This window comes from Heterocephalus glaber, unplaced genomic scaffold (genome assembly GCF_053883595.1).
Source record: "Heterocephalus glaber isolate CG9 unplaced genomic scaffold, H.glaber_assembly_v1.0 deba00001465, whole genome shotgun sequence".
Lineage (NCBI taxonomy): Eukaryota > Metazoa > Chordata > Mammalia > Rodentia > Bathyergidae > Heterocephalus > Heterocephalus glaber.
The window spans coordinates 11,440,338-11,466,684 of record NW_028258312.1 but is presented as its reverse complement, the minus strand read 5'-3'; the positions used below and the strand labels follow the sequence as shown (position 1 = coordinate 11,466,684).

The following is a 26,347-nucleotide window of genomic DNA, read 5'->3' as shown; positions in this document are numbered from 1 at the left end:
TTTTGAATGTTTTCTCCAAAAGAAATGATAGATGTTTGTGGATATAGATTTGTTTAAGCCAACTTAAGCATTACATAGTATATACATATTTCAAAACATCACATAGTATTCCATAAACATGCACAATTTTTGTGTTACTCTCTTTTTGAGATGGGTAGATGCTGATTACTGTGATGTTGATTGATTGATGAGCACTTTGATAATTTTGATTACACAGATTTAGTGGTATGAACTGCAGTTGAATTTCTCTGTACTTTGAAAGGGAACAATTTTGAAGTCCAAGAAAAAATTCAGTATAGAAGCCAATGAATATGGGTGTTATGAGAAAGTGATATTATATAAGAGACCCCTCGTATGGCTACAAGGCCACACATACACCTTTGAAGCAGAGTGATATCTAAAGGAAATTTCAGGTTGTTTGCCATGGGGTATAAACCTTCTCCTTTGATGTGTTCAGGAAATCTTATATTTCTCACTTTTGCTTTTGTATGAGTATATTCTTTAAGGGACCTAGAAGTACAGGATCAGTGACAATTGATGTATAATTTACATGTATAATACAAGATTTGTATTCTTACAGAAAAGAAACTAAATATTCAAAGATTGCCATCTTGAAAAGCCAAGAAAAGTATTAATAGCTGTCAAGATCAAATCCAGTTTGGGGCCATCTAACTTAAAGAAATTTCAAATATTTGTGTAGGGACGATTAGAGTACAGTACATTGAAAACACAGCTTCTGCTTTTTTTTTTTTACAATGTGGACACTAAGGACCAAAACTATCTACTACCATAAGGCTTCCTTTCTTAATTAATATGACCTTGTCCTACAGTCTTAGCACAATTTTACTCTTCCAGAAAATTGACCTAGCAAATAACTTATCATTAATTATAGAAATTTCCAAAAATCCATAGGATTTTCAAGAGAAACAACCAATAGTTTATTTCTTTTGATTTTTGAAACAATCAAAATTCTTACTTTGCAATTTTTCTCATTTCTAAACTATTAGATCATGGCCCTTACCAAATTCTAAACAAATTCTCATATTGAAAGACCTGCCTTTTATCAAATTTCTAATTCTTAATAAAATCTGATTTTGCCTTTTCCCTCAGGAAGGGAGACACTACCAAAACACTGTTTAGGGAATGTCCTCCCTTATTTCTGCAGGCAATAAACACTTGATATTAACAATAGGTTGTGCTGATGATATTTGATGAAGTGGCATTCAACAGTATCAGAAAGTAGAGAACAAGTGCATCATGAGGTTATAGCATGGAAAGGATAGCAGCCCCAAATGAGTAATTTGAGGAGAATTTAATGAAAACAGTATTTATAAAATGTGGATAGAGTAATTGAAGTTATTTTTAGTGACAGTGTTAAAGCCTCAGAGAAAGTGCAGACTATAGTCTCTTATTGTGATAGAAATGCTAGAAAATTTCTTTGTGAATATGTCCTAATTCTTGCAGGGTCTTTTATTTTATGAGCACTGTGATAAGTTCAATTACACATATTTAGAAGTGGGACCTGCAGCTGAAATTTTATGTATAATGAAGAGGAATTTCAAAGTACAAAGCAATAAATACCAGAGAGGAGATATAGAGTGTGTGGGAGCACATGTATTATGTAGGAAAGTATTTGCTGTAAGATCTATGAATGAGTTTAGAAACAAGAAGGGAATTCTTGGATAATTCCTGAAATTGAGAATCACCCTTTAAATCATGAGGTAAAACCACAACAGAGAGTATATTTGTGAATGTTTTGATGCAGAATTGTGTGTGAACATCAGCAAGAATGCCACACACCCAAACAATGAGAATATGGGGCTAGAAAGGCTCTAGGTGCAAATAAGAGAGTGATAAATTGGGGTATCATAGCAGAAATAGCAAGGTAATTCCCCACTTTGAGTTCCAGCATAAGTCAAGTAGCAGTAATGATTGCACCTACCTTCAGCCCAGAAAAAAATGTGTATGTGAAAATGTTAGATTTAGAATAGAAGTCAGCCAGATGGGATATGGAATATTCTTTGCCAGAACTAAGTTGCTTATTGCAACTCAAAGAATTCTTACATTACATAAAGCAAAATTATACAGAATGCTTCCCAGCTGACCATGTAGATTGTTCAATAGGAGGCAGCCATTAGGAGACTAGAGAATGAGTCAGAGTGAGTACCTGCTATGGTGTGGAGCTTACACGTCCCCCAGAGGCCAATGTGGAATGCTTGGTTCCCAGCTGATGGCACTGCTGGAGACAATAGAGCTTTAAGAAGGAGGGGACTAGTTGGAGGAAGTTGGGTCACTGGGGACAAGCCATTGAAATATCTATTGGGATTCAGGCCCTTTCCTCTCTATATTTGCTTGCCTTCTCCCATGAGATGAGCAGCTTTGTTTTACCACACGTTCTTCACCCTGATTTTTTTGCCTTGCTGTAAGTCCGAAGTGATGGGAGTGAGAACCCTGGAACCATGACTCAAAATTGATCTTTTCTCCTCTCAAGTTGATTTTTCTTAGATATTTTGTCACAGAGGTAGAAAGCTCACTAACACAGTACCCCATCAAACATTCATAAACTATTTGGGAAAATCTACATCATAAAAGAAAGAAAACTAACTCATAAAATATGAAATATTATATTAGAGAAAATATTTGATAGAGAAATTAAGTAAAGCTTTATATAAAATAGCATTCCAGAAGAAATAAAATTGACAACAATTTTTAAAAAAAGAACCGTTAGATTTTTTTAAATTTAAAAATGAAGCTGTTGAAATTAACGAAAAGGCTGAAAACAAGCTACAGAACAAGAAGGACTTAGATGAGAGGTGAATGGACTGTTGAGCTGAATGATTATACTGAGGAATTCTCTCAGGATATAGCAGAAAGAGATGAAAAGATGGAAAGCACAAAGGAAAAGTTGAGGCATAGCGGGCAAAGATCCAAAAGTTTAAATGTTTATCTAAAAGGAATGGCAACAGGATATAGAAAAGAGGAGAAAGGAAATAAAATATTTGAAAACAGAGTATCTGAAAATTTATGAGAGTTGAAGAAAGATATAATTCAAACATATATAGTTGTCAAACAAGGAGCAATATGTAAAATACACACACTGAAGTACATAGAAACAATTTTGGAAAAACAATCATAAAAAACTGTAAACGCAACCAGAAATAACATTGGATTAATGACACAAATTGTGAGGGACATATTGAATTTAAACTCCCATCCCACCACTGGTTACTGAACAAAAAGAACCGGTTTTCTCCATAAATTAAAACTAGAATTTACTTCCCACAGAATTTCCCTGAAAAAAGTCATCAAAAGATTAGTATAGCAAGTAGAAAAATAAATATTAGAAGTAATTAGTACAAAAACAATGATGAGGAAAAATTAATGAAATATATACTATTAAGATATTTTAAAATATATATATACTAAATTCTAAAATATATAAACTCCACACCTGATTAAGGGACAGTGGAATAGGAATGGAAAGAAATGAACATTAGAACAAAATGTGAAGTAGTGGGATTATTCTATTTGGAGTCTAACCTAAGAAGAGTATATATTTTCCAAGGAGGTATTTCAAGAGTATATGAACAATAAGAGGATAATGAATCAACCCTATATGGTAGTATATGTGAACATGAACATTTAAAATTTCAGATGCAGGGTCCTTGCTGCCAATAGGAAGAACTGGAAGAATTAGACATTAACCACGGGGCAAGAATGAAAATTATCGGGACAAAACAGAGCATTTAAATGGCATTCTTCATTGTTCACATGATATAAGTATGACATGTTGGTGACAATACGATAAATTATTTAATTTACTTATAATCTTTGCCCACATATTTACAACCCCTTTCAACCCCTCACCTATGTTACACTACTACCTTCATAAATTGTTCCTGTGTCATGCCATCAACTTGTCTGTAGGATTCAACCTAGGAAACTCACGATTGTCTTTTTATAAAGACTTTCTTTGCATCGCAATCTGTCTTTCCCTTTCCTTTTTTAAAGTGAAGCACACTCAGATTTTGGTGTGAGTGTTTTTTTCTAAACTCATTTGTTTTATAAATAATATGCAAACTGCAAATGTCTATTAGCTGCTAAGTATCTTTTAACAACTTTAGCTATTAGAATCTTAGATCCAGATGAATGGTGATGTGTATTAAATGTATGAATGCCCTCTGTTTTTTAAAAGTATTATTCTTAATTTATATTTTCATTAGATTTCTTCAGTGATAACCTATCTTTCATTGCCAGTTGCCACTGACCAGGTATAATGCTGGTTTAATAACAAAAATTCAATAACAAGAGAAATACTATTTCACTAAAATACAAACCTATTTAGAGATACTTCCTTATTTCAAAAATGTTAAAATGAGAGAAACATGTTTATCTTATTGTTTTAGATTATACATATTTTGGCAAACCAACACAAATTGAAGTAGAACACAAATTTAACCCAATTAAAAAACCCTATAGTTAAATACAGTTAGCTATGACCTGAAAAGAAAGAACCTTTGCAGGCAGTTGAGTTTTCTTGAAGGTAATTTACCAAGTATCAGTTGTTTAATGGTAAAAAGAGTTGATTATTCCAAAAATATCTTTCACATAAAAGCTTCTGTTTCTACATTGCCACTTTCAGTCAACAGAGTCTGTGTTCTGGAGATATAAGGGAGGGATGTGGTTAGGATTGATAAACTGCTGCCTTTGTTGTGGTTTAGGGAAAGAAGCTGATTGTCTACTCACTGGATCCTTCAGAGATAGTGCTGGTGAATGAGCTCCCTCCTGCTGAGCTGCATCTTTTCCTGTCCTTGAGTTGCTGCCTCCTCCTGGCCCACTGGTCTATTGCATCTTTCTGGGAACCATCACTGACTCTTTCATCTCTTACAGCCAATTCCTGAGACAACTTTCGGAGGCTATTGATTTCCAAATTCTGATCTAGATAAAATGACATTAAATACATGAAGATAGAGAATGAAACGTTCACTCGAAACAGAAATCACAGATCAGAAAATAATTATATTTGATTTATTCGTGATTTACTTGCTGAACTTGCATTTATTTAGAAAAAGAGACAGTAAACTTGCATTATTGAGAGGGAGTGAGAGAAAATAGAGGAGGTTCCCTAAAATAAATGTATATAGGAAAAGGAGGGATCACCAAGCATTGCCTCAGGTGGGTTCCATTCAACAGTATTCCTTGGGTACTAGCAGTAGGTTTTTTGCTATGTCAGTTACTGGAAAGGGAAACAATACCAGTAAATTGCTAAATATATATGCTAAATTTTAAATAAGATGATATTATTACTTAAATGAATCCAATTACTATCCACGATAATGAGTTTTCTGTTGAACTCTAGTACTTACGGTTTGAATTCTAATGATCACAAGTACACAAATTTTATGAGACTTTTTCTGTTGCATGTCTTGATTCAAAATGATGAAAAGAAAAAAATGCAAAAATATGTGAAGGTTTTGCTCATTTGATATTTGAATTAATAATGACTTGAAAAACTTTATATAGTTTTGAACCGTTTCCTCTGTCATCACAGGGGTTACTGTAGTGTATTGTTACAAGAAAGAAAATTACAAATAAATAACTGCAATGCAATCAAACCTTAAAAAATGACTGAAAGAAGTAAAAGAAAAAGAAAACTCCAATAGGACAACAAATAATACTTAACATGTAATTTGGTAGACAAATATTGGTTAAGATTTTACTTGATGTTATAAGTAACAGGTTTAAAAAGAGGTCAACCCTTATCTTTTATTTTTATTCTACTCCTAGCATCAAATGAGCTTTTACAATTTGATTTTTTGAAAAATCGAATTCATTTATATCAAAATTTATTCTGAAAACTATTTAAATAAGTGGGTACATCTTTGATAAACTATATGCTTCATTTTATATGTAATTATTAATAAAAATTTGTATAACAATTTAAATTCACTTGTCAGGGCTAAATGAGTGGTGAGGGGGAAGAAGTGTTACCCAGTTTCTCTAATTTTCTATGACTCTATTTTTGATTCTTACCCATTTCTTGGGAAACAAAAAGATAACAGCAAAACAACATCCATCCTATCATATTTAGTGCTCACTTTCTTCATTCTAATTTCCACCGTGCTGGTAATCAGGGCCATGATGATGAACAAGATAACTTTTGTTTTATGAGATTTTACAGAGCAGTGGAACTTTTTAAAAATCCCATAGCACTGACCTCTGGCGATTTTTTCTAAAGCTGTTCTGCTTTCCCCATTTGTTGACATTGAGAGTCTAGGTTGGCCATGAAGGCATTCATGAGAGGGAAGAATTTTCCAGTGTCAAACATTTTGCATTAAATGACAATTCTTTTTAGAAACTAGTGGAGCAAAGAAGTCTTATGCGCCTGGGGAACTGTGTCAGATGAAAATTGGCTGTGTGTTAATGGTTGGGAAAATAACACTGTCACTTTATTGAAACAACCTGTTAATTCATTAAAATATAAATAAATAAATAAATAAACACATTTTACCAAGGGCTTTTTTTTCACTTTGTGATGGTTTTTCTTTCTTTCTTTTTCTTTTTTTTATTCATTAAGTTTATTGATATATTTTAGGTATATAATAATGACATTCATCATTGGGAGTGCAGGGGTATGGGAAAAAAAAAAGAACCAAGGGCTTTGTTTTTAATATAGGTGTCCCTCCAAAATTCTTATGTTGCAACCTGAGATTGAAATGTGATGCTACTAAGAGGTTGGGCTTTTAGGAAATGAGTTAGTCTCAAGGGCCTTGACCTCATGAATGGGACTAACATCTTTTAGACGTGCTGGAGAGGACCAGGTAATTCCTTGTGCTCCTCTGCCTTCTGTCATGGGAGGACATAACAGCAACAAACTGCATCTTGGTAGCAACAAGGAGACTCACCAGGCACCTTGATCTTGAACTTCTCAGCCTCCAGAACTACAAGAAACAAGTTTGTTCTCTTGAAAAAATTACCCAGTCATTGATATTTTGTGATGTAGCACCATGAATGGTTGAGACACCGAGTGTGAGTGGAAGAGTGGAAGGCTGCCACATTCAAAGCCAGGGGAAGCAGAGGAAGGGAAGGGGAAGACAGAGAAGAGGTGGATCTGGAAGGATCTTGCTGTAGGAAAGCACACTCACTGCTCTCCTGGGACCCTCATCTTGTGCCTGTACCGAGAAATACACGTGAACAGGAAGCTCCCAGTTTCACCATATGTCAGCTTGTTGGAAATGATCTCCAACAGTCATAGTCTCTTATAAGAAAAGGAACAATTTTCTATTCATCTTTTTATTTCTAGTGCTTAGTGCAAAGCTTGGGATCTCAAACTTCCTCATATTTCTATTCCTTTCTGCCTTGGTATGGTTTCTTGGAATCACTCTTTTTTTTTTTTTTAAAGTTTAGGGGAATAAAATACCTTATGGATTTCATGGAAATTTTGTGTCATATTACATATGAAAGGCTAGTTTATTATAGGTAATTCTGTGCCATATAAAATATCACCTAATCCTTCTCATTATCTTTCATTTTCTCTGGGTGGCCTAGTTTTGGTTTCCTCATTAAAAACTTTTTATGATATAGAATTCCTAGGTCTTTGGCATAGATCTTACAGATATATTTCAGTCCATGCACGGCTGAAGGACTCAATCCCTGAGCAAACACCTTTTTTCTCCCAAAACACACAGCTTTCTCTGGAGAGGAAGAACTCAGCACTGAGTTCGTCAAGGTTCAGACTGGCATCCAATACACCACACTGGCTCTGTCACCTCCTGTCACACACTCACAACCATCTCTCCTTGTTATCTAGTTTAGAGGTCACATATTGTTTAGTATGCATTGTGTCCTTCAAATTTTATAGTCGGGAGATTCCTATATTTTTAAAAATTCAGGCATCCAGCTATCTTGAAAAGTCAGAAGGCCTGGCTGAGCTGGACTGACTATTCATTCCTTCAGGACATACTCTCTCCAGTTTACCAGCACTCCACATGTTCCCACATGCAACCTGCTTTACTCATTGACATTGTTTATCTGATGCCTATAGACAGTCCAGACTGTGACCTTTAATCCAGTTAAATCCTAAATGTACACACACGGTGGAAGGCACTACATAATCATGAGATTCAGCAGTCCTGTCTGAGAATCTTAACCTAAGGTACTTGGATAGACTATTAAGAGTTAGTGGAACTCTTGGAAAAGGTAAGTATAAGTTTGTGCCTATATCAAATTTATAACTGCCAGTCAAAAGGTCCAAAGGTATTCAAGTTCTTCCAAGCAATCTATGCTCTTAAAAGTTTGCACCATCCTGACATGAGATATTAATATTATAGTGACAATAATATATAGTTTCAAGTTGGGGATTGTAATACCCCATGTCATGTCTTTGTTGCCTAGAATTGCTTTTGCTATTCTAGATCTCTTCTGTTTTCGTGTTTATTTTTGTGTGCGTTGGTATGTGAACAGGGCAAAACACAAAACTGATATGACTTCCCTGCTTCTATTCAACAAATATTCATTGAGCATCTGAGTACAGGACAGGATTGTCTGGTGCTGCAGTAGTAATAATGATAAAAAAAGGAAAAATTCATACCCTCATGAAGCCCACATCCTAATGAGAGAAGACAACATAAAAAAACAATGAATCACAGCACATATAAAAGGAAAAAATGGAAAAGGATTTATCTGGTTGCCACAAGGACAGCTCAGATTGAAATTTTTTTAATTTAAGGAGGTCCTACCGAGTGTGCTACATGAGCAAAATTTTTGAAAAGACATGAACCTGTGGGCATTTAGGGAATGACTGGTACAGAGAGTGGAGCCTGTGAAAGGGGTCCGAGACAGGATGTTGGCTGAAAGGCTGTAACCTGGTCAATGTGGCTGAAACATACAGATCAAGGGCTTGAAGAGGAGTAAAAGTTTAAAGGGGTCAGCTCTAGGAATAGCCTTTTGATGAACCAGAGAAACACAGGGAATAAGTGGCTGGAATTGTTTAACAAATAGGACAATTTCAAAGTTTACTGAAATGTAATCTCAGCTGTGGCTGGATTCTGGTTTGAATTACCAATCATCATAAGGAAGTGTGTCTTGTTGGGAAAGGGAGTACAAAGAAGAGCATGCCTCTGTGCTAAGAGAGCCCTCCTGAGGAAGATGTTCATCCAGGTAAGCATATATCTCCTCCAGAAGGCATGAGCACTCTTGTTATCAGTTCCCTTGCATTTCTAAGTAACTGTGTACTGTAGCAGATATTGGAATTAAAGTCACTGATGTAAGGTATATAGGCATTAGGAAGCAGTCACTTTGATGAATGGTCTTCGCTTTAGCATGTTCATATGAACATGTTCATATGTTTTTGTACTGTTTTAGGGCATTTACTTTTTATAAAGCAGATTTCACATTTTGTATCAATATTTATGTAATAGATTAAGTTGTATTTTATTTCTTTTAAATTTTAAATAAATGTTGAACAATTAATCTTTGCTCTTACTCATAAATTTTTTCATTAAAGATTTAGAACTAAAACAATAAAGAAGAGGTAGCTTCTCTGCTAAGTTTCATCATTCCAAATTTCATTTCTGAGCAAGTTGGGAAAGTTACTAGCACTTGGGAAGGCATTTTTGCTCATTCAAGATGCATTTTAATTTACAATATGAGATAGTTCTAACATTAATTCTAAAATAATTTGGACTCACTAAGAAAAACAAAGGCCTTGTATGAATTGACCGAAATGATACTTTACTAATCCAAGGCTGGAAAACAGAGACATTTGTACTGAGAAAAGAGTTTCCATCCTCAGTGTTCTTCAGTCTGGAGAGCTTCTGGGTTCTATCAATGGTTTGAGCAGGGCCAACCAACCCGCAAGGAAGGTCAGAGGTCAGCTGCAGGCCAAAGGCCCTGTAGATGCCTCAGTCAGGATTAGCCATGGTTGTTTCTGTTTTTTGTCCTTTGCTTCAATTACTATTCCACACAGCCCCCTGGGACACACATAACCATGTTTCTGCAACACCACAGCAAGGTTCAAAAACACATTTGATTACAAACATATTCTTCCCATTCTTTGAAACATGCTTAGCTTGCAAGAAGGAAAAAAATGGTGGATTATTTAAGAGTGGCACAAGGCTAACGTTTCCTACAAAATTGATTTGGCAATTCATCAACCTTTTAAAGAGAAATTGATTTTTTTACTTTATATTAAACTGCAGCCTTGGTGATTTTGCTATGCACTATTTATGGGTGGAGTGGGTGGTAACATAAAGAAGCAGGCTGATATATGCTTGCTCATATTCATCTAATTCTAAAATACTCAATATATCTTCAGCAATAAAGAAAAAAATCCCAAGCAATAAAAAAATCCTTATTTTAAGACTTTTTAAGGTTCAAACGTATAAAAATATTGACAGTTAAATAATCTGTATAGCCCACCATACCTTTGAAAGCCTTCAGCTTCTGAGGAGACAGCAAAATGTCTATTTGGTGATAGCAATTACCCTTTGAGTCATATTTATTCTCACCTCCTTCAGAATTTGGCCTTAATGGTGCACTCTGTTGGTATTCTGCTGGCTCCTGTGGAGAACTGGTTGGTCCAAGGGTCTTTTCATCTTGGTTACCATACTGGTCTGCATCCCTGGGTAGCATTTTCTCAATAAGAAACAGCTCATCAGTAGCAGGCACTGCAGAGTTGGACTCAGCAGTGTTTAATGGAAAGTCCATTTGAAAACAGACTTCATTGAAAATCTTACTGGACAGGTCTTCAGAATCTCTGTGACATACATTCTTTTCCACTGATACCTGACATTTGGCTTTTTTATCATTTCCCACAGAACCAGGTGACTCTGTAGGGTTTCTCATTCCCAGGGTACAATTAGAATCAACTGTGCTGTCTTTATCATTTTGAGTAATTAGTTTTCTCTCTAGTTCATTTGATATGAAGGTCACAACTGGCCCTTTTGTTTGGCTGGGGGCTCCCATGTCAGGGGGATTTGCCTGGGCCTCTGATTGGCACATTTTTAGAGGTTTATGGCTAATACCATGGAGTGGGCTCCCAGCATCTAGGCTGCTGCAAGGTACAGGTCTGAGTGCTGGACTCTGGGCACTCTTCCTTTCCACTAAGTGCTGTGTGTCTTCATAAGAGTCATCAGGTAAAATGACTTTGCTAATGTCTCTGTCAGTTATATCACCATGGTCTTTCTCATGGTCTATCACAAACTCAGCACAGTGGTTAAAAGGGGGTCTTTTTAGTCTCTAAATGTCTGGCGGCCCAGTGAGATGGACTAAATGAGGTAGAAGGCTTCAAAGCACTTTGACTGGAAGGGAAAGATAAAACATTTGAGTTCTCACAGTCTTCTGCAGGTGGAGTTCTGCTGACTTTGCAGTCAGCATTGGCTGCCTTTTCTCCTTCGAGATGTGTGCTTAGAGAAGACCAAGAGCAAAAGTCAGACTCTGAGCCTTCTTGAATGTGAACAATGTCTGAAATGATACTTAACAAATGATTTCCTTCTGTGCTCTGCTGTATATTTGAGTCTGTTGTGATACTTCCTGAGACATCAAACTTGGTTTTTCTCTCTCTATCCTCCTCCGTAGGATCCTCAAAAGACATTTTATTTACATCTGTATTACTTAAACTTGTGGTCTATAGGGTATGACATGAAGTAGGACAAATGTTTATGGGAATAATTTCAGCTGTAGGGAAATGCGACTTTTGGTGGGAACACTGACTAATTTGAAAGACCTTCTGCCGAGAGATGGCAGATTCTCCCTCAGAACCATCTGAGCCTGATGACAGTGAGTTGGGCTTATTTTTATCTCTCTTAAGAGGTGAAGTTAGAGAAGCCACAGATATGTCAGAGTTCTCCATCTGGGGAGTGAAAACATTAGGAGAGGAGACATGCATACAATCTGCAATTTGATTCTTATTTTCAAGGGTACATTTTCCAGGGTGCTTAGCACCAGACTGTGAAGGAGGCCTGGAAGATTCTTCTGTGGTGTAGTTGGATGGAATGTTTCTCTGTTTGTTTATTTTTCTCCTTCTTTTTGGATGAGTTATGTTAATTAATATATTCTGTTTCTTACTCATGTATGTAACTTTAATTTCTTTTCCTACAATGTTTACTTTCAGTGAGGGGCTCTCTATTCTGGCAACTTCTCCTTTGTATTTAGATGGCACCTCAGATTTTAATTCTTCTGCCAATTTATTAACGCATTTAGGAAAGTGTCTTTTGGTTGTGCAGCATTTCCTAATGTGCCAAGTGGGAAACAACCGGTAACATGCTGGGCATCTTTTTGTTGAGAATTTTGTACCTGTTTTACAGAAAATGTTTTTCTTGATTTCTGCTTGTACATTGAAAGCCCCACATTTCACTTCTGTAATAAAATTACCTTTTTCTGGTTTAAAGCCTTCTACTGTCCTTGGGAAATCCTGTAGAGTAATTTTTTCTGATAATTCTTCACAGTCATTAAATATGACTGCTGGTAAGATTTCATTTAGCTGATGAGAGACAGTCAAAGGAGGATCATCATTTTCTTTCCCCCTATGTATTTTGCTGTCAGATGGAAACTGTTTCTCAGCTTTTGGAAGAAAAGAGGAATTCTGCTTCCCATTCACAAATGCGGACATCTGTTCACCTCCATTTTCCTTAGATTTCCCTAATGCCCCAGTCTGGTGAAACACAGCCTTTGAGGTGTCTCCTTTGACTTCCTTTTCAACATCTTTTCTATTTTGTTGGCATGCATGACCAGAAGGCTGAGATGAACCTAGAGAGGAAGAAAAAAAATTCTATGTCTCTTAGAGAACAGATGTTCCAAATTCTAAGATGAAATGTAATTTCATCTTTTTTGTAATATTCTTTGTATTTTAGGTAATAATTTTTAATTCATTTTAGTTTGTTAAGGTATTTTCCCCCAAAATTCCTTTATAATAAATATCTTATTTAAAATTATTGATTCTCTTAGAGTGCAGACTAACATATAGTTTTAGGGAATAAGGATTTAATTAAGCTTTACTAAAAAGAACAACTTCCAAAAGTAGGTGAAATGAAAATTTCAAAAGACGTGTACACAAGTAAATTTTAAATGCAACTTCATGATAAAGATCAAGTTGTGCTGATCAGGTATTTGAACATGGAGTTATACTACAAGCTATGTTGAACCCCATATAATTTAAAATAGTAGCACCAAAAAAGAATAAACAGGATGGAAGGGAACTAAGACAGCTTCTGAACGGCCTTTCAAGCAGGTCTGGTAGTGGACTTTGTCCCAGGCTTCTTCAGGACAGCTTCATGAGTATAAATGCTGTGGCATACAGGCAGGTGTTATCAGCAAGCAATGCAGGCTGCTTTACACATTCTCTATTATTCAGCTCCAACCAAGCTGTTGTGTAAGAAGTGATCCTAGTATTGCCACATCCTTTCATTTTCCAAGATGGAGGTAGGGTCTGGCTCTAGAACTAGAGTCTGGTGCTGGAGCCTGAAATCCGCTCCTTTCTAAGGATTAGCTCAAATTTCTAAAGCCCTGTTTTGATGAAGGGGCAATGTACGTAGGGGCGGGTTTTGGCCCAAGGACTATCGCTTTGTGGCCTGTGCTCCTTGGCTTTATATAGCTGAAATATTTTACTATGAGAAAGTTGTGAGACTAAGCATGAAGCATCAGATCTTGTGGAAAACAAACAAAGAGCTCATATTCTATTTTAAACTACATCTCAAAGAAACAAGGACCCGAGTTCGATCCCCGGTACCAAAAAAAAAAAAAGAAAAAGGAAGAACGAGCAACAAGTAATTAATAATGTCATAGAAATTGGTGAAGTAGAAGTCCAAAAGAATATTTTTAGTAAGATGATGAAAACCTAGAAATTATTATTTATAGTGCTTCTTAAATATGCTACTAATTTAACATGATTTTATATATACTTATTTATTTTATATAAATATTTATAATTGTATAAATAAATATAAAGAGTAAATTAATAAATTTTATTTAACAGAAAAAAAAAAAAGAAAAACAAGCATACTGAAGTTACATGAAGAATCTGACCATTCCTATTTGTCCCTTTTCTAGTCCGGAGGAAGGGATTCTCTCTTGGCAGGTACTGAAATAATTTCCAGTGGGCTTGGTTGCAATCTGAGAGCTGTAATGTAGGAATCATGGGAGAAAAGATATGGAGACATATCTCTCTAAAGCCCATTTATAATAGTGTGTGCACATGATAACAGTGTACAGACTGATGGACTGTCTTCTGGAGCAGATTACAATTTATTCTTAAAATAACACCTTCCTGCCAAGAACAGTTCAGTCTATAGCCCCTTCCAATTTTATAATTTTACATTTTATAGTCCCTTTCAATTGACTACAGTGTAATGTCTGTGAGGGAGAAGATAGAACTATAATGCACTGATGGCAGATTTTGAGAATGGGGTTCTTAATGGCATATGTTTGTGTAAATGTTTTTATTTAAATTTTCACTATGTATGCTACATATTTTAAAAATTAATGCAGAAGTATACACACAATAATAATAAGTCAAACTTCAAAATCATTGTGTGGATTTATCTTCTTACTTTTATAGCCATCCCTATGATGAATAAAGTAGACATGGTGGTAGTTTATTTTATACATACTTTACAAAGTATTAAATTGGACTTACATACTGTAGTATTCATGATTTTCCATTTTTTGTAGGCTTTTCTTCTTTTCCTCCTCATTTTGGGAAGCTGTGGGTCTTCAGGTTTTACTGCCCTTTGAAAGCATCAAATTTGAAGTTATTTTCTATGTATAATTTCTATTTAATCAAATTACTGACTTCCTCAACTCACTTGGTAACAATTTACCATAGTATATTTACCTGGTTTCTCCACAGTACTCACCCATTTTATTGTCATAATTGTATTTTCTCTTCCTATTAATTTCTTTCCTATTTAGTGCATTGCTACATACCATATGAACATTCAACACACATACATAGGTACATGCATATATGTACATGTACACACAAATTTGCAGACTTTTAGGATACAAGTTGTAAAATTGTGTTACTTGATTAATATTTTGTATTCCATTTTTTCTCATCTTAATAGAAACATTTCTTTTCCTTATACAGACTATTATCCTAATAGTAATTTTTTGTGAAGTTGACCTAAGTACCCTGTCACAGAATTTGTAGCCTTGCTAAGTTAAATGTGGTAAGGAGATGGCTTTTCTTCACTACACTGTCATTGTACACATGTAATTAAATATTATAAGATTAAATTCACACACTGGCAGAGTTGGCAAATCTTTCTAAAAAGACTAATCTTTGCATTAATAGTAATATGAAGGGTTGTATTCCTTGTTAATGCCTTAGGTAGTGGAAAGTGACAGAGAAAGTATCAGGGAGAAGGCAGTCCTCTTACCTGCTATGGGTCACCTCAAATAGGCACCTGCCTCTGCTTAGAGCTATGTCTTATTCTATTTGCTTTGCTATATTAAAAGGATTGAGCTATCTCCAAATATGCAAGGGAAATAGCTTTCCACAGAAGCATCTTTTTGTTTGTTTGTTTCTTTAGTGTATTTGGGCAGATGGGGCCTTTGGATGCCTTGGAGGTGAGAAACTTGACTTGTATTTGTTTTATGAGAAACTTAAAATGGGGAAAATTTTGTGGTCAATCTGGGTAAAAATTTACTTAAATCCTTCGTAACTCAGTTCTCTTCTCACCCCCCTCCCATCATGATTTTAAATCCTTTGTATTCCATAACCTCTCAAAGCCTTTTTCCTTTGACCATATTTCTGAAATAGGACAATTGATACTCTTGCCATTTTCCAATCCCTTTTTCTTTCTCAGTAGCACAACTAAGTCCTTATGGCTGAAGTGGAAAGCAATAATTTTTTTCTTATTAGGTCAGTGTAGGGACTGGGTTAGTTGGAGGATTGCAAACACATAATTTAATATCTTTTTTTATCCTTGTCTTATATGTAATGGGTTTTTGAATTTAAAAAAATTCTTCAAAAGCACTTGACTAGGTTATAAATTACAGCTCTATGATTTCAGACAGTGTGAACAGAAAACATTGCCTGCTGAACTGTGTTCAATAGAGAGCACTCTGGACTTTGACTCAGAAGATTGGGGTTCATGGTCTGGTTCTGCTGCTTACTTAGCAGGTCATGTAGTCTCTGTGAGATGTCACACTCTGTGTGATGATTAAATTTGATTGTGTAACTTAATTGGCATTAGAGCTGTCCAGGGAAGTGTTGCACACTTCTGAGTGGATCATGGAAGTGTAACTATATTTGGATCCTTTCCTTTTCCCCTCCTGCACTGTTTCCCTGATTTGCTTCTCACTTGCCATGAGGTGAGCAGCTTTCCTTTGGCACGCCCTTCCGCCATGATATTTCTGCCTTGGAGCAAGCCAATTATGGACAGAATTTTCTGAAACTGTGAGCCAAATGAACTTCTCCTCAAGATGTAGTTGTAAGATATTGTGCCTCAGCCATGGGAAAGCTGACTAATACAGGTTGAGTTTCCTTCAGCTCTAAGATAGAAATGGTAAGAAGTTCTACCTGACAGAATTGTCTTGAGAAAACACATTTGAAGATATACATGGCTCCTGGGATTCTTTGTTTTTCACTTTTTTTGTGGTGCTGGTTATTGGTTCCTGTGAATCTTAACCTCTCACAGAGTCTGTACACACCTCTACTAAGATACAAACATAACTAGCACTCAGCATCACCCAGTTTTGGGAGACTGGTCACCACATAAGAGACAGAAGTGAGTGCTCATATAAAGCTAACCAAAATAAAAATTATGTTTGAGCTAGAATGTCTGAAAGAAGTTTTCAAGGTCAGCTCATCCAAAGCTCTCATTTTACAGGGAAGAAACTGAGATTGAGACTGCCCTTGCTTCCCATATCGCATGAATATTGGTAAACCAGGACTAGAACCCAGTCTGTTAAAAATTAGGCAGGCTTTGCCAGCCCAGAGGAAGGGGCATTTGGGCCGCCATCCAGCCCGCCCCTCCTAGCCCAGAGGAAGGGGCTTCCAGGCCACCATCCCTCCCGCCACTCTCGGCCCCTTTCCCACCTCTCCCAGCTCAGAGGAAGTGAGCTGCGCGGGCGCCAACAGCACCCCCCCCCCCGTCGAAATGAGAAGACACTTAAATAAGTCTCAATACCAGACTTCCAGATCACCTACAGCAACCCCAAAGGGAAATGAGATGGAACACTCTGATACTCAGCCACCTGGACCCACTGAACTGGCAACAAAAGGGGATCTGGAAAAAATGAAATCAGAAATGATTTCTCAGATAATAGGAGAGATTGTGTTCCTAGTGCAAGTCATGATTAATAAATCTAGAGAGGAGCTCAGGAACATGATGGAATCCCAACATAGGAAATAAATAGAATCCATGAAACAGATGCAAAAAGATTTCCAGGAGATGAAAAACTCCACTGAAAGTCTGCACAGCAGAATGAGCCAATGTGAGGACAGAATTTCAGATATAGAAGATAAGATTACAATTAATGACCAGGAAAAGAAAAATTGCTTCCAAATTATAAGGGAACATGAGAAAACAATCAGCAACTGCTAAATGATGCTAAGAATAACATAAGACTGATTGGAGTCAAAGAAGAAACAGGAGATTGTACAGATGACATAAAAAAAATCTCTTCACAGAAGTAATGGCAGAAAACTTCCCTAGCAGGGGAAAAGACCTTGACATACAGATAAGTGAGGCATATAGGACTCTAAATAACCTTGATCAAAAAAATCTACACATAGGCATATAATTGTTAAGATTCCAGAAACTCAACAGAAGAACAAAGTTCTCCAAGCAGTCAGAGAAAAGAAACAAATCACATACAAAGGAAAGCCCATCAGAATCACAGCAGACTTCTAAACACAAACCCTCAAGGCAAGAAAAGTTTGGAGTGACATATTCCAAGTCCTAAAAGAAAACAGCCTCCAACCCAGATTGATGTACCCTGCAAAACTATCTTTCAAAATGGATGGAGAAATAAGATACTTTCATGACAAAGAGCACCTTAGGAACTCCTTGAATACCAAACCAGCACTCCAAAGAATTTTACACAATATCCTAGGAACAGACATTGAGGATCACAACCCCAGGAAACAAAGCAGAATGAACCAATCTGGTATGACAAGAAATTAAATGTAAAGGGGGAGAACCCAACAAAAAGAAAAAGTCATGACAATGATAAGTCAATACGTTTCAGTTATAACCATCAACATTAATGGTCTCAATTCACCAATCAAAAGAAACAGACTGGCAGAATGGGTCAAGAAGCAAAATCCAACAATATGCTGCATATAAGAAACATACTTGATTCAAAAAGAAACTCATAGACTGAAAGTTAAAGGGTGGAAAAGAATACTCCATGCGACAAGAACCCGAAGAAAAGCAGGAGTAGCTATCCTTTTTGCAGATCAAGTAGATTTCAAACCAACTCTGAGTAAGAGAGACAAAGAAGGACACTACCTCCTTGTAAAGGGAAGAATCCAAAAGGAAGAGATGACAATCATAAATATCTATGCACCAAACACTAGTGCACCCAACTATATAAAGCAAATACTAACGGACATGAAAAGTCATCTATGCACTAATACAATTGTAGTGGGGGACCTCAACACCCCACTGTCACAAATAGATCAACTAGACAAAAACTAAGTAATGAAATACTAGAACTCAATCGAACTCTTGAACAAATGAACTTAACAGATGTTTACAGAGTCTTCCACCCCACAAAATCAGAATACACATTCTTCTCAGCTGCACATAGGTCATTCTCAAAAACAGACCACATACTCACACCTAGAACATATTTACATAAGTGCAAAGGAATTGAGGTTATCCCCTGTAGATTATCAGACCATAGTGTAATGAAATTGGAGATCCATAGCAAAAGAAACTCAAAAAATTTCATAAACACTTGGAAATTGCACAACACACTTCTAAATAACCAATGAGTCACAGAGGAAATTAAAGAAGAAATCAGACAATTCCTTCAATTAAATGACAATGACAATACAACATATCGGAATCTATGGGACACAATGAAAGCAGTCTTAGGAAGGAAATTCATAGCAGTGAATACACATATTAGGAAAACAGAACGAGCCCAATTAAACAACCTGATGCTGACCCTCAAGCTTCTAGAAAAAGAAGAGCAGGACAAACCCAAAGCTCATACGAGGGAGAAAATTATAAAGATCAGAGGAGAAATCAATGCAATGGAGACTAAGAGAACAATACAAAAAATCAATGAAGCCAAGAGTTGGTTCTTTGAAAGAATCAACAAAATTGACAAACCTTTAGCCAACCTTATCAGAAAAAGGAAAGAAAAGGCCCAAATCCATGCAATTAAGAATGAAAAGGGTGAAATTACAACAGACCCAGCAGAAATCCAGAGGACCATCAATACCTACTTCCAGAACCTATATGCCAATAAGATGGACAACACAGAAGAAATGGACAGATTCCTAGATACACAAGAATTACCAAAGTTGAACGAAGAAGACCTAAAAATTATAAACATCCCAATATCAACCAGTGAAATTGAAAATGTAATGAAAAACTTATCAACCAAGAAAAGCCCAGGCCCTGATGGCTTCACTGCTGAATTCTACAAGACATTTAGAGAGGAACTACTGCCACTACGGTTTAAACTCTTCAATGAAATTGAAAGGGAAGCAATATTCCCAAATTCATTCCTGGAAGCAAGTATCACCTTGATCCCCAAAGCAGAGAAAGACCCAATCGAAAAGGAGAACTATGGGCCAATCTCACTAATGAACATAGATGCAAAAATCCTTAATAAGATACTGGCAACTAGAATGCAAAAGATCATCAAGAAGATCATACACCCTGATCAAGTGGGATTCATCCCAGGGATGCAGGGATGGTTCAACATATGTCAATCAATCAATGTAATACACTATATCAATAGAGCCAAGGACAAAGACCATATGATTATCTCCATAGACTCACAAAAAGCATTTGACAAAATCCAACATGCATTTATGATAAAAACCCTACAAAAAATTGGAATAGATGGTCTCTACCTCAAACTGATAGAAGCCATCTATGAAAAACCAACAGCCAATATCATACTAAATGGTCAAAAACTGACACCCTTCACACTAAAATCAGGAACAAGACAAGGATGTCCACTATCACCAGTCTTGTTCAATATAGTTTTGTAAACATTAGCCACGGCAATTAGACAAGAGAAAGAAATGAAAGGAATAAAAATAGGAAATGAAGAAGTCAAATTGTCGTTACTTGCAGATGACATGATACTCTATATAGAAGACCCCAAGAACTCCACCAAAAGTCTTCTAGACTTAATAACCAACTTCAGGCAAGTAGCTGGTTATAAGGTCACCACACAAAAATCAATAGCTTTCCTCTACATGAATGACAGACTCACTGAGAGAGAAATAGGGAAAATAATTCCTTTCATAATAGCATCCAAAAAACTAAAATACCTCAGAATCAACCTAACGAAAGAAATCAAAGACTTCTTCTCTGAAAACTATAGCACTCTGAAAAGAGACATTGAAGATGATATCAGAAAATGGACAGACATCCCTGCTCCTGGGTAGGAAGGATTAATATAGTGAAAATGGCCATACTTCCAAAACTGCTATATAGATTTAGTGCAATTCCAATTGAGATCCCAGCAGCATACTTCACAGACCTTGAGAAAACAATCCAAAAATTCATTTGGAGCAAGAAGAAACCCAGAATAGCAAAAGCAATTTTAGGTAACAGAGACATGGGAGGGGGTATCACAATCCCCAACCTGCAACTATACTACAAAGCTACTGTGATAAAAACAGCATGGTACTGGCAAAGAAACAGACCTGAGGACCAGTGGAACAGATTAGAAGATGCAGAAACAATGCCAGACACACTCAGCTACCTCCTCTTCAACAAAAGAGCCAAACACCCTCACTGGAGGAAAGATAGCCTCTTTAATAAATGGTGCTAGAAAAATTGGGCTTCAACTTGCCAAAGATTCAAACTAGACCTATATCTCGCACCATGCACTAAACTAAAATAGAAATGGATTAAAGATCTAATATTAAAATAGAAATACTGAACCAGTTGGAACACAGGTTTGGTAGAATTCTTGAAGACATCAGTGTAGGAAAAGATTTTATGAACAAAACCTCAGTTGCCCATGAACTAGCACAAACAATCAACAAGTGGGATCTCTTCTTATTAAAAAGCTTCTGCACAGCAAGAGAAACCACCAGCAGTGTGAAGAGGCAACCCACAATGTGAGGAAAAATCTTCACCTGCTGTTCCTCTGACAAAGGTCTACTGTCTCGAATCTATAAAGAACGTAAAAAGATCAGACATCCCAAATTTAAAGACCCAATCCAAAAATGGGCATCTGAAATGAATAGACATTTCTTAGACAAAGAAGTAGAAATAGCAAATAAATACATGAAAGAATGTTCAACATCACCGGTCATTCGAGAGATGCAAGTGAAAACAACACTGAGATTCCACTTCACTCCAGAAAGAATGGCTGCTATCATGAAATCAACCAATAACAAATGCTGGCAGGGCTGTGGAGAAAGAGGAACCCTGCTCCGCTGCTGGTGGGAGTGTAGACTGGTGCAACCACTGTTGAAATCAGTATGGAGATACTTCAAAGAACTAGGACTGGAAGTCCCATTTGACCCTGCTATTACCCTGCTGGGGATCTTCCCCAAAGAATTAAAAGAATCATACCACAGTGATATATGTGCACCCATGTTCATAGCAGCACAGTGTCTGATAGCTACAACTTGGAAACAGCCCAAATGCCCATCAACTGGAGACTGGATAAAGAAAATGTGGGTTTTTTTTTTTTTATAAAATGCAGTACTACTCAGCCATAAAAAATGAGAAATTAGAAACATTTATAGCTAAATGGATGCACATTGAGGCCATATTCTTAAGTGAAATACATAGGACTCACATGTATAAATACCGAATAGTTTCTCTGGTGTGAGAAACTGAAAGTGTAAATAAGGACTACATGTATAATAGGTAATGTGAAATAGGAAGAAAAGGGGCAAAGAGGAAGGAAATGGGAGGGGTAGGGGAAAGGATAGAAGTAAATGGGATTAATATGAGAAAATGGAAAAATAGGAACATAATTTTTGTAAATAGGGAGGACTGGAGGGGTTGAAGGGAGGGCTGGGCAAGGGTGAAAAATAAGAACCAAGAGAGATTATGTAAAGATGCAAATTTCCAATGATGAATGTCATTATATTGTCTACCTAAAATGTTCCAATGATTAGAATGGAGAATCGATAATGCAAAATAGAAAGAAAAGGTTCAAAGTGGTAGGGGTAATGGGAGGGCTGGGGAAAGGAAAGAAGGGAAAGGAAAAATGATGAGAAATGGAAAAAATGGAAATAAAGTCTTTGTAAATAGAGAAGGGTGGAAGAGGTGAAGGGAGGGCAGGGGAATGGGGTAAAAATAAGAACCAAGATGCATCATGTAAAGGTACAAATTCCCAATGAAAAATGTAAATGTGTTGTATACCTAAAATGTACCAATAAAAGAATTTAAGAAAAAAAAATTAGGCAGGCTTTCATGCGCATAGATAGATGACCTGGGATTCTTTTGATCATAATGAGAATACTTTATAGAAAGTTTACATTTTAGCTCTGAGAGAGCATAATTTTGTTCCATAAAATTGAACCTACCATTGTGTAAACTCACATCTGCCTGACACATAGCAGGCACATAATAATTATGCATCAATAAATGCATTAGACAAACAGTACCAATATGTATCAAATTATGTTTTTAATAAAGTGCCCACTCATGTTTCTAAATGTATTCTTTACTTTTACTAATATTATATATATACACATACATATATATGTATACTGTATATTTAATTCATTGATAATCTGGAAGATTTTGTTTTTAGCCGCTCAATTGTACACACTTTTCCTGATTAGTTATTTCTTTCTCTGTCCTTCCATAAGAACCACAGAAATCAGCTGATGGTAGTACCTGGAATCATTGGCATTAGTCCCACAAGTAGCCTGTGGGGGTAATATCAATTCTACTTTAATTCAATAATAAACATTTCTTCTTATTGGACTTTTAAATATAGCATGGCTTCAACCACATTGTCTAAGCTTATCTGTAGCAAAGTGAGGAGTGGGAATAGGTGTATGCTGTTTCTGTACCTTCTTTTATCCCCTGGGACCCTCTTTCTCCAAAATGCTCAATAATTTGCACTCTCCGTAGCCTCTTCCTTCTTTGGGCAGGGCCTTATAAACTTATAGTCCTTACAGTATAAGCAAAGCAGGGACACTGAAGATGCTTTTAAAACATTAAAGAATTTCATTTTGATTTTTCAAATTTCTCAAAGTACTAACCCATTGGAAAAATTGGAATATTTTTAGATTTCCTCACACATGACTTAGAGTTTTAATTTTTAATTTCATATGGATACAATGTAATCATTTCACAGCTTTCCTACCACAGCTTCATAAAAATGTATATATTTCCTATCTCTAAGACAGGTGTTTTCCACTCTATTTCTTCCTAGTCCTCTGTCTCTCCTCCTCTTCCCACACTCTGAAGAAGGAGCTTGAGACATAGGTCACAGGAAACAGAAGCTGGCTGAAACTCTGCTTTCCAGTATAAGAATTTACTAATTTCTTTGAATTCATATTGTGATCTATCAAATTGTCTTATTTTGTGGATGATGTAAATATCCCTGGACATTTTTCCTGCAATTAACCTCTCCTTTACTGCAATATCAATTTGTGTTCTACTGTATCACTCTATTTACCATTACATGTCTCTGTTCATGTTGACAGCAACACATCTTACAAGATTTGTCTATATTTTGTGACTCCACTCTTCTCACATTTTTTCCCAAGACCACACCAAACAGACTGTTATCTCCACCAAGTTCACAGAGAGGGTTCTTGTCCATGTCACTGCTACCATCCCAACTGGTAAACTCAAGAGTCAGTTCTCTTTACATCTTATTCACATTCTCAGAAGAATTTAACATGCAGTGCCCCTGCATCCATTCCTTCCTTTCCACTCCATGGAACAACCCTCTCCTGACTTGTCCTGCTCCTGTTACCATCTTCTCTTAGTTGATGTTGCTGGATCTTCTGCATTCAGTCTCTAATATTTGACATCTTAACGATTCCTTTTACTTCTTTGACTACTCTCTCCCTATGAAATCTTGTTTCCATGGCTTTAAAATCATTTGTACAAATGATTCTAAAATTCACAACTTCATTCCCAAAATTCATAATTTCATAAGCTCAGCAGTCCAGGCTCAATTGTCAAATATATATAATTGGATATATAATTGGAATCTTCAATCTATGATGTCTGTAACTGAGATGTGAATGTCCTCTTCTTTTTCCAATTATTCCCCCAATTTATTGATAAAGCTCAAATGAACATTAGACACTGACCCTGACTCTAACTTTCCTAATCTAACCCATCATCAAATTTGTTTTATTTTATTTCCAAACATATTATCCAAATATGTCCATTTGTCTTCTCTATTGTTACTTCACCAATCGTAGGTCCTATCTATCTATCTATCTATCTATCTATCTATCATCTATCTATCTATCTATCTATCTAAAATTTGTATTACTGCAGTAACTTTCTAACTAGTTTTGTTACTCCTACATTATATCCTTTATTTACATAGCAGTGAGATTGATTTTTTAAAAAATACAAATTAAGCCATGCCATTTCTCTGTTTAAATCCCTTTAATGACTTCTCATTTCACTTTAAAAAAATGTTAAGCACCTTACTTTTTTTTTTAAACACAAATGCATACAATTTAATTCTATCCACAAGTAAAGTATATCACCACTAGACCTTTGAATATACATTAAGGAATCCATTCCACTACAAATTTCCTAGATTTATATTTTTCATAAATGTTTAGTTGTTCTGTGCAAAATCGCAATAAAGGTCAGGAATGTCACTATGATTGCTATTATATATCAACAGAATTGTGATGCTTTTATATTGGATTTTATAGGTCTTGTTTCCAACTAGGCTTTGACTCATTACTATAATTCACAAAAGAACAAGGAAAAATGTAAACAGGAAATAGTAACAATATTTTTCTACTTCAAAATTACATAGTGGTACCATTACTCTGAGAAAATTGTTGGAAGCTAAAGATATTTTTGAAAGGTATTGTTAGCAAATTTTACTGGTGTCACTTTTTTGACAAATTACTTAAAATTTGCCTATTGTATTGTTAAACTGAAATGTATTCCTTGAAACCCTGAAAGATAATGCTCTATTACCATTAAAAGGGAAAGATTCACAAAAGGGTAGATAATGATCACTATTAAAATTCTAGGAGGAAATTAAATATGAAATAAATTCAGATGCTTAAATGCTCAATTTCCAAGGTAGTATATCATCTAGTTTTCTTTATAATGCCCATTGGTTTCAGCTTTCTATAGACTCTGAAAGGAATCTTAGATTTTCTTATAACTTCATTTTCTTGATTTTAACACAAAGCCTCTGTCCTCTGTACTAACTTTTGAAAGAAAATTCATACATGTAAAACAAGTTCTGAAAAGTTCAAATTTAAAAACATTTGCAGAAAAAAATCCAAAATTTCCTTTGGAAGAATGTTTAAAGTATAAAATCTTATCTTTTATTGTTATTTCTGATTTTGAATAACATGGAATTTAAGGTATTTTTTTTGTCCTCAAATTTAAAAATTTTGCATGAATAAAGGAGAGTTATGCAGGAAGATAGCTGTTTCAATAATTTCCATATATCAACTTAGTCTTGTTCTCAGATTAAATGGGGATAAAAGGTTAAAACTTCAAATTTGGGACTTGGGAAGTAATTCTTAGAGAATAGTTTGTTAGTGTCATGAAACTAAGCAACCTTAGTTATGATCATTTAAGAGTGCTTCATTGTTTACTGAAAGCTGTTCTGTACATCTTTACTTCCTTCTGTTGAAAAACATGGGAGAGAAAATGCATTTATATCTGTACTTATACACATCTATGTGGATACAAAGCTTGATTTTGTTAGGTTAAACTTTTTAAATAGAATATCCAAATCTCATATCTATGGGCAGGGGATAAAGCACTTGCCTAGCATGATTAAGGCCTTGGCCAAGTTCAATCTCTAGCACTGCAAACATGCAAACAAACAAACAAATGTCATACCCAACAAAACCAATTTTTCCTTTTATCAAGCTTCCTGTCTTAGTCACTTTCTTGGTCCTGGGACAAAATACCCAACAGCACAACTTAAAGGAGGTGACTCAGAGTTTTAGAAGGTTAAGGCCATCGTTGTCATGCTTAAATGCAGAAATGGTACGGTAGAA

The 26,347-nt window shown here is 35.8% G+C and overlaps 1 protein-coding gene across 1 annotated transcript in view; it reads right to left on the bottom strand.

The window, feature by feature from the left end:
* LOC101707070 (uncharacterized) overlaps positions 1–14,720 on the bottom strand; it is a 123,437-nt gene extending 108,717 nt beyond the window's left edge. The window contains 4 exon segments of the mRNA XM_087180891.1: positions 4,747–4,938; positions 10,509–11,224; positions 11,226–12,747; positions 14,633–14,720. Of these exon segments, the coding sequence (XP_087037017.1) occupies positions 4,747–4,938; positions 10,509–11,224; positions 11,226–12,747; positions 14,633–14,690 (2,488 nt within the window). The 5' untranslated portion in view covers positions 14,691–14,720.
* Positions 14,721–26,347: the final 11,627 nt, after the last annotated feature.